Source organism: Phaseolus vulgaris, chromosome 8 (genome assembly GCF_000499845.2).
Source record: "Phaseolus vulgaris cultivar G19833 chromosome 8, P. vulgaris v2.0, whole genome shotgun sequence".
In the NCBI taxonomy this organism is placed as follows: domain Eukaryota; kingdom Viridiplantae; phylum Streptophyta; class Magnoliopsida; order Fabales; family Fabaceae; genus Phaseolus; species Phaseolus vulgaris.
Genome location: NC_023752.2, coordinates 2,008,855 through 2,018,309, shown reverse-complemented (window position 1 = coordinate 2,018,309; position 9,455 = coordinate 2,008,855). Strand labels below are relative to the sequence as shown.

At 34.5% G+C, this 9,455-nt stretch overlaps 1 protein-coding gene across 1 annotated transcript; it reads right to left on the bottom strand.

Annotated features, from left to right (window-relative positions):
* Nucleotides 1–832: 832 nt before the first annotated feature.
* LOC137823762 (uncharacterized) lies at nt 833–8,963 on the bottom strand. The gene is made up of 11 exons (XM_068629023.1): nt 8,523–8,963; nt 7,496–7,575; nt 6,511–6,566; nt 5,661–5,709; nt 4,569–4,715; nt 4,300–4,395; nt 3,410–3,523; nt 3,117–3,247; nt 2,632–2,879; nt 1,616–2,467; nt 833–1,532 (listed from the first exon to the last, which is right to left on the bottom strand). Exons 1-11 carry the CDS (start codon nt 8,857–8,859, stop codon nt 1,483–1,485), a joined length of 2,160 nt encoding a protein of 719 aa, XP_068485124.1. The 5' UTR covers nt 8,860–8,963; the 3' UTR covers nt 833–1,482.
* Between the last annotated feature and the right edge of the window lie 492 nt (nt 8,964–9,455).

Below are 9,455 nucleotides of genomic sequence, written 5' to 3'. Positions count from 1 at the left end.
TTAGTCTTTGAAGTAATGCCCTTTCTTTTAAATAGTCCATAAAATGATAAAGTTATGCAAGTAATTTCCAGATATATGAGCAATGCCCTTTCTTTTAAGTAGTCCATAAAATAATGAAATTATACTAGTAATTTACAAAAACATGTTAATTTAGCCCTGCTTATATATTTGGCTAACCTTTAGAGACTAATTCATAGGATTTTATAATATTTGAACTATTTATTATGATTTCTAATTAAGAGATTTCTTATATAAATTTTTAGGGACCATTTGTGATAGAAGCTAATAGTTTAACGATGGTTCGTTTTTAAAATGAGTGCCGAGGACTTCTTCCTATACAAGGACTAAAATTATTGTGTACTCTGTTATCAAATTTGGTTTTGGTATTTAAATTTTCAAATTGATAAATTAATCATCAAAGTTTTAAAAAGTAAGTAAATTTAGTTTTTATATTAATTAAGGCCAAAACACACTCTTTCCTATTTATAATATATAAATCATGACTTCAAAAAATGATGTTCATAGGCTGGTATTGCCTTCCAGATCGCATGTTTTTGTGGATATATCATTCTTTGCCTCCTAATTTCTCACCCTTTCCTCGCACAAGTGGATTTTATCATGTCTCATTCAATTCTCATTTCTTACCAACTTAATAGTTCCATTTGAGATCAAAGTTTTCTTAACTTATTTTGGCATCAGTGTGTTACTCTTAAATGTATCATTGAAAACTTTGCGTAACTCCTATTCCACAATTAGTTTTTTTTATATTTTTTATGTCTTTAAACCATATAAATCAGTATGTAGCAGAACTCAAACCAGGTCACAAATGACATACATAACCAACTAGTATTCTTATCCGTACTTAACCATGTATTTCTCTATATCCTTCCTCGTATTTAACCATGTTTAAAGACAACTATAAAAAGAAAACCAAGAATTTTGTTGATGTTTAAGAGTGCAGGCACCCTTTAATCGGAGTAATTTCGATAGACACTTACCACAGCTGAAAAGTTATAACAAAGCCCTCCTCTGATAAGCATCGACATTTTAAAGAATACATTATAATGACATCAAAGCAACCCTTACATTCCAAAGGACAGGAGCACGAGTTTTGGGTGTAAACTGCTTTGCTATTAATCAGAACAGGAATGGTGTAGCCTGCCTCATTCCAGACCTCTTACTAAGAACATGCAGCAAGCATTTGACAACTGTATCAGTCAAGCACATCTGTTTGTCACTACATTTTACTAAAATGCTTTTCAACCCGCCATGTGTCGTTTACAGCAGTCCTTTCACCAACAAACTTCATGATCCTTTCACTTCCTTAAAGGGATTTGAAGTCACTGAAAGTCATATTCAACCAAAACCCTGCATTTAGGTGCATCAATGCTGAGTAAAGTATGCCTGCTCCCTCGCCAATATATATATATCAGCCTAAACTCCCTTCTTCTTGTAATGAAGAGTGCTGCACATCACCGGACCTTAGTAGCCATATCTATCATTCAAGGAAGTACGTCCATCACCTGATTGTCCTGCAGAAAGCAAAACAATGTATGATCATCCAATAAAATGGCAATTCAAGCACATGGTCAAATCTGAACCAAAATATTATTACCTTTAGGTGGAATCCATGAGTCATAATCCATCTTGTTATTCAAGAAGGATGGTTTCTCAGGCCCAAGCACTCTTTTAGGGCCCCTTCTCTCTTGGTCTTCACATCTTTCCTCCTCTTCATCAGTATACAGCCCCCTATTGTGCTTTAATAGTAGTGCCACAGCATCCTCAGCCATTTTTTCCCCTGACGTGGAAGATGTCAATTGTTGAGAGGCGTCATTACTATTTGCTGCAGTTGTGTCAACTTGCTTCCGTTTCCTTAAAATTAGACCAGCAGCAGACTCAATTTTAGATTCCGCTGAAGCCTTTGCACTATCACCACTGCCCAAAATTTTGCCCCTGTCCTTGTAGTCAACAAACTGATTGGACTCATCTGTGTCGTGCACGTTCAGAGAGGGCATCGACTCTTGGGTATCATCTGCAACTCTATTCTCTACAGCCCCAAGCCATTGGGGCTTTGGTACAGCAAATACAACATTCTCAGCCTCCAGCTTGTCAGAGTCAGGTTCCAACTTGTCTGAACCCGAAGTTGCAGCGGCATCCTTTTCTCCTTCTATACAGTCACCTGATTTGACAGAGCTCTCGCTGATCTGGGTTTCCACAGGTGGTTTCTTAGCTTTCTTGTTATCTGCCTTTGCAAAAGGCTCACTGCTTTTCTGTGCTTCTGCAGGTGGTTTCTTCTTGACGGTAGAGGTATTTTCAGAAATTTTTGGTTTGGGTTCAAGCACTGTCAACTCCCTTTTCTTGGCAGCTTCTCCTGTTGGGTCAGCAATCTTCAACAGGTAGCATATTCTATCCAGCTCAGACTGAAGAGTTGACAATTCCTTTTCAAGTTGCACACTTTTATCTTGCACTGACAGAAAAGATCAGAATGGTTAAGCACAAACTATGTGCAGCTTAAGACATGACGTTGCACATAGTGATGCATAAAATGTAGAAAAAATGAAACCGAGTACATTATACCTTTTAATAACCCAAAACATTGAAAGCTTAATATGTTTAGTTAAAGGAACTCACCTAGTTGAGATGAAAGCCCTGACATGTACGCATCAAGTGAGTCATCAACTTCATCTTGTGTGGCACTATTTGACTTTGACAAAATATTGTTCTTTTCAATCATAAGCAACTCTTTCTTTTCATTCATTTCATTGGTGATCGCATCTCTCTTATCAAGTAGAGTATCTGCAGTCTCAACTGACTGGTTGTCACCAGGTTTCTGATGTGAAGGCTTTTTCTTGGTACGGTCATAAAAGTCATCATCATCACTGAACAATACAAGTAAATACCAACATGCACTTTAGTTTTGGTACATCACTATAAATATTGCAGAATGAAAGAGCCAAGCAAGGACATTAAACATAGCAGTTGCTTCACTCCAAAAGAACAAAAGATTCCAAATATATACAAACAAGTAAAGCATTTAACAGTTAATATTCAGACATGAAATTCATCTCCATAAATTTCCACTTTCACAAAAATGACTTCCATCAATGGTGTTATACCTAACATATTCTTCTTCTTCTTCAATTGCACCTTTCTTCTTCCCATGAGTCATTTTTCCTGTACGTGCACCAAGACTCTCTCGAATACTATCATTCAGTGTCTCTTCCAAGTTCTCAAGTTCTTCCAATATCTATCCCATTAAAAAAAATCAGCTTATAAGCTCATCTGACAAATATTTACCAATTAACAGGATAGCATGATAGGAAAAAAATTGTAATTCTAAAACCTCTGACAATCACAGAATATTGAGAACAATATATAAGGCTCCAGTAAAATGTATTTTCTCCAATACCTGTGTTATTCTCTGTTCATTCCTAGCAATCTGAACCTGTTGGCCTTGAGTTAATCCACCCTGAGAAATGTCTTTAACTCGTATAGAATTTATTTCTTTCTTCATATTACCAATCTGAACAAAGAAAAAGAAAACAAATTACTATCATGGTTAATAGGTGTTAGAGTATGCGGCTGTGTGCACCATCGTATCTTTTGGTTACATTATGTTGTAACAGTTGCAGGTTAGTTAGACCTGTTAGTATAGTTGGCTTCCTAGACTAATAGTATGCATAATAAATATTGGAATCCGTAGACATTGACTTGATTCAGTTCTATCATATTTTCAGAATTAGAAAATCTCTCTTTGAAATTCTAGATAGCATCATGACCTTCTAGAGCCTCTCTCATGGTTATGGATCCAAATCCACCACCCGGATCTCCTTTGTGGTTTCTCTCTAAATCTGACCACGAGGCAGGAATCAAGAATCCTGCATACACTGCTTCAGAGTTGCAGGATCATTTGCTTGTCTCACTTTCTTCTTCTGAACTTACTCATGAAATTGGTAGCAGAAATTCATGGGAACACTGGGAAAATATTCATAATCACTTTCATGCTAAGATGAAAGCTTGAGCTTGGCAGCTGTGCATGAATTATGCAATGCCAAAAAAGTGGGTTGATCAACTGGTGAACATTTTTTGCAAATAAAAACCCTAGTTAACACTCTCATCACTGGGATCTCAACAGGGCATTAATATATTTTAAATCATATGGTTAGCATTCAATTTGAGAATTAGATATGATGACAGGGCTGACCATTGACTGCTATAAAAAAGTAGTGTGATATTCAATTGGATTGTACTTCAAAATAAAAGACAGCATGGGAAACCAAATTAAAAAGAAAGACTCGCCTTTTCCATCCTTTTGATTATTTTCTCACGGGTTTTTTCCTGTTTTTCTGTAAGTTGTCCTTTGTATGACTGCCAGGTCACTTCTTCAGCATCATCCTGAAATTGAATCCATCAAACTAATGAATCAGAAAACATAAATACTAAATAGTCAACTCGAGTTTTGACAGAAAAAGTAGATTCTGAGGTCTGAACATGTAAAATGTTCATAATTAATCATGAAGTTCAAACACAAAAAAATAGATTATCATATAATTACAATCTCTACAAACCTCTTCTTCTTCAATAGCATCCTCACCCATGCCCCAAGATATACCCTCAGCAGCAGATGCTTCCTGCCTTGCTCTTCGGACTGAAGCTTCCCTATCTAACATTGCTTCCCGCATCTTCACTTCTTTCATAAGTTTTGCATTAGTTTCCTACAAAATAATGCCAACATGAAAAATTAAAGGGTGCGCTGCAGTAATGATCAGAAAAAAATAAAAAATAAAGGGTGAAGAGAAGAAATGTTAGACCAAAGACGCTTATAGCCCCTTATTTTTTTTATGTTAAACAACAAAACATATTTAAGACACCAGATGAATGGTTCGTCTAATCAGACGATGCTTCATCTGTAGGTATATAGATGTTTCAGTCCAAACAAGGACCTTGCACGATATAGTCCAAAAGCCTTTATGATATAGTCAATGTTTCATCTTTTTTAATTAATATCTTCAAGCATACTGTGTTATTTTAAAAAGGTATTACAGCATCGGTGCTTAACGCAAACACAATCTCTTGGTCAAGGCAAACCATCAAAACATGGACCTTGAACATAGAGTAAAAGGTGTCCAAGAAAGACACTGCAGCAACATACAAGCAGGTCTCACTACCAATTTCAGTAAGATAAACTAATTGTTTATTTTATCTAATGAAGAGATCAAATTGGTGAAATGCATTATGTGTCATTTAATGCATCATAACATCTTTCTCTTGAATGAGATATCAGACGAAGCATTGGAAATTCACAATATATCTCCAACGGGTATTTTTTTTCAAGAGAGCCTATAAATACAAAAACAGAAGTCTTTTAAGACACATAGAAGCATCCCAGGAAGTGTAAAGCTATTAAAAATATCTCAGGTCATTCTTCGTAATACTTTAGAACTTTTGCTGTGAGAGTCTTGTTCTATCCTAGAGTTTGTTTCTTACACAATTATTTGCAAAAAGGAAATTTCTGCAAAATCAATTAACCCCAAGCACATAAAATACGGGAAGCCAAGACACTTCCTTTTTTCCCTTTGAATAGAGGTAGTGGGACACATTTTCCAACAGAAAACAATAAATAGTCATAAATGTAACGAAAAAAAAAGTTGGGATCTTACTGGAGGCATCAAGTCAGGCGGTCCTTGAAAAATGAACATGCGAGATGACCTGCAAATGTAATACAAGATGAATGCATATATACAAACATAAATTAGGAAAATGAAATTTCTTGCAGATGAAAATCCATTCAATCCTATCATCTTCATATGTACACAATACTAGTTTATAGCAGAGAGGCCATCTTCCCAAAAATGCTATAGCGGTGGTGGGATGACCACTACTTTGATCCGTTTACACCAGGTGTAAAACTTAGTCAAATTACATCTATAATAACTTTTTGTAGAATGCAAATTCAATCAATTCAACTATTGAAGTTAGTTATATTATCTTAATGATCATGTCTATCAAATTTCACATAATTAAATTTTTTATACACAAGTTCTCTAATAATGAATATTTACATATTTTTAAATATCATATTGTCCATTAAAATTAAGTGATATGATAAACTTTTAAAGTGTATGAAATTGTATATAAGTGGTCAGATAATAAGTACTGTTGTATTGATTAAATTTGCATTCTATAAGAAGTTATTTCTAGGTAAAATGTCATACACTAATTCAAATGGACTTGTTACACGTCAAACAATTAAACTGGACTAATCACATATCCCTTTAAGAAGCAAGAGTTCCTCAAAATCTGCAACTACTACTCTTAATGGCTTAATAACTACTGCATAGATTGTAACAATAACAGATACCTAGTACATGAAATAGAATAAATAAATAAACTTATTTGTCTGAAATAATAAAAAAGTAATAATGGCTTAAGTGAGAACTAGAACAGTATGGGCAAGAGGAAAAGACTTGTTCATGAGCATAATAGAAAACAAACAAAAAATATACATACCTGCCAAATCGAATGACATCACCAACATGCAAGTCAACATATGTGTTCTTTTCCACCTAACCATACAGGAAAAGGAAAAGGATTTAAGACATTGATTCTATAAAGTTTCAAAATCTGCAGACATTTTTCCTAGCAGCTGCGCCCAAATATTACATTAAAATACAATAGAAATTTATAATCTTTTCGACAGCTGGGCCCAACTATGCATGAACTAAGGTGAAAAATGATAAATTAAATCACAACTAAGGTGAAAATTCAATTGATTTTTGTGAATCCATCAATTATAGAGTTGTTAATATAATGCGGCCATACAAAATATTTTATGTATATACATCATTTGGATCAGGATAATACCAAAATCATAATCTTTTGAAAATGCTAATGAGTTCCACTGCAATGTAGCATTGTTATTCCCTGGATTAATGGATTGCTTTTGCATTGCAAAAGATTACGGACTCAATAACCTTCTTACAAGCTAGTACTACACGAGACTGTTGCCAATATTATTTCTGCTTTAGCTAAATGATGTCTTTAATTGATAAACATAACTCATTTTGTGCAGGAGAAAATATTTTAGAAGCATCCCAAGTAGCAAATGAGGTAATTAAAGGATTTTTAAAACATGGGGTTCTGTTAATCACTTTTGGAAAAGGTTTTGGCGAAAGTATCTCTGACTGAACCATATCAGCAAATAAGCTTAGCTGACTCTTTCTCCTACAGTCTACTTAGTAGTGATGGCAAAGATGCATGTTAACAACAGTTGTTATGCCTCACGTGAAAGAATTAAATAGGAGGAAAGGAGAAATCAAATAAAAAATAATTTAAGAATAAGAATTTGTATGGCTAAATTGACAATTCCAGCATCTCTTCCGCAGTATATATCCCAAACATGAAATAAATCAGGCAGAGGGATCACAATAAATATTTTATATCTTCAAGAAAGCATCACCATAATTTAAGAGGGAGAGGAAATGCTATATAATACCTGATTTTTGTTCAAAAAAGTTCCATGAGTACTCCCAAGATCATAGAGATATGCATCTCCACTTCTCTTAAACTGAATAACTAACAAAAGACAGATGAAAACCTTGGTAAGAATCATGGACGAGCTTTATAAATTGCTAAAATATGTGAAAACTATTTGATATTAAAACAATTTAGACAATATCTCCTCAGAATAATTTCCCTGTCTCCTTTGTGTTCGTAGGTACTCTTATTTCATGATTTGTCACCCTATTTAATTAGGATTGTGATATTGTATTGATATGAATGAGTGCTAGTACTTGGCGTTTTATATCATGTTACAATACTCAAAATCTCTATTCCTTCAGTTGCCTCCTTCGATACCTAAAACCCTATAATTTGAGCAAGAATGCCACAGTCTAACTGATAGGTAAACATTGATTATGAAATTCAAAAAGTTGCCCATAACATCAATGTGACTTTTAGATGTTTTCAAAATGGATGCAGGTAATCCAGTCACATTGGCTATTATGATAGTGCACGCTGAAATGGGTTTATATAATCTGACGTGTGGTAGGAAATAATCAACTCTAATCTTCTTGAACTAAACAACTCAACTACTTATTAAGCATATAGAAATAGACTTCCACTTTGTCCATGAAAATAATGATCATATTCGTACGAAGTTTGAAGTATATGATTTATATGCTCCAACTTTGTGTGTGTGGGGTGAGTGGGGGTGAGAGGAATGATAATAAACGTCTGAAACCAGACTAATCCAAATTAACATATCCTTCATCAAAATGACAACATAGGTAAAAAAACCACACCCTTGTCTACAGAGACGTTCAGTAGCTAAAACTCAACACTTCTTATTAGTAGAATCACAAAAGGCAGAGACTATCCACAACATAGTTTATCATAAGCAAAGCAATTTTGTAGTATGGAACTTCACTCCACCAAACAAATCACCCGTTTCGGGTCTGATAAATGTAGTGTCACGCAATTCAGAAGAGAGAAATATGCGAAAGTGTGATAGCATAACGTACCAGCATGAAACCTAGAAATAGTGGGGTGCTCGAGCACGAAGTCGCAGAGATCCAATCGGCCAAACATGTAAGCTCCTTTCTCGCAAACGTCGAATTTGTCGATGATGGAACCGTCCTTGAGAACCTCCAGGTAGAACTGGTGACAAGGGGCAGCGCTCCATGGGGGAATCTTGTAAGGAACCGCCACACCCTGCGAGGGAGGCTTGTGCGAATCGTTAGGAGGCGGCGGCGGCGGCGGCGGTTGGGGTTCTGTTGAATCGCGAGGAGGAAGCATTGACGGGGCGGTGTCTGGTAGATTAGGGTTTATGGGGGGAGGGGGACCCATGGAATTCGCCATTGCGATTCTTCGCAACAGAGAGAGATGTTGAAGTTGAGATGTTCAAGAAGAAGAAGAAGAAAAGGAACATCAACAAAAACAACGTGTTTTGGGCAATGAAAATTAAAAAAAAATATATATATATATATATTTAAATGGATTTTTTAATATTTTAAAGGAAAATAAAAAAGAATATGGTGATGAGTATCTTTTACTGTATTACAATTTTACCTTTTTTTCTGGTTTTTAAATATTAAATAGTTTTATTATCAAAATTAATTTTTGTATTTGAAGGTGAAATACTCTGTGTAAATAAAGAAATTAAGTTTAACAAATTTAAAATTGCCAAAGATATTTAAAAAATAAAATAATTTAAAACAAAAAACTGAAAATATTCAAAAAAAATAAATTTATGATTTCTTCCATCAAACTCCTATTTTTAATCTAACTTGTAAACTCAGTTTTAGGATTTGAACATTTTTTTAAGCAATTAATGACAATAAATTAAAGCTAATTTTATAGCATTTTTTCATGTTTATATAAAAAGTTGAACTTACTCTCACAACCAAATCCATCTAATCATAAACTTATGATAATTTGACATTCATTTTGTTAAA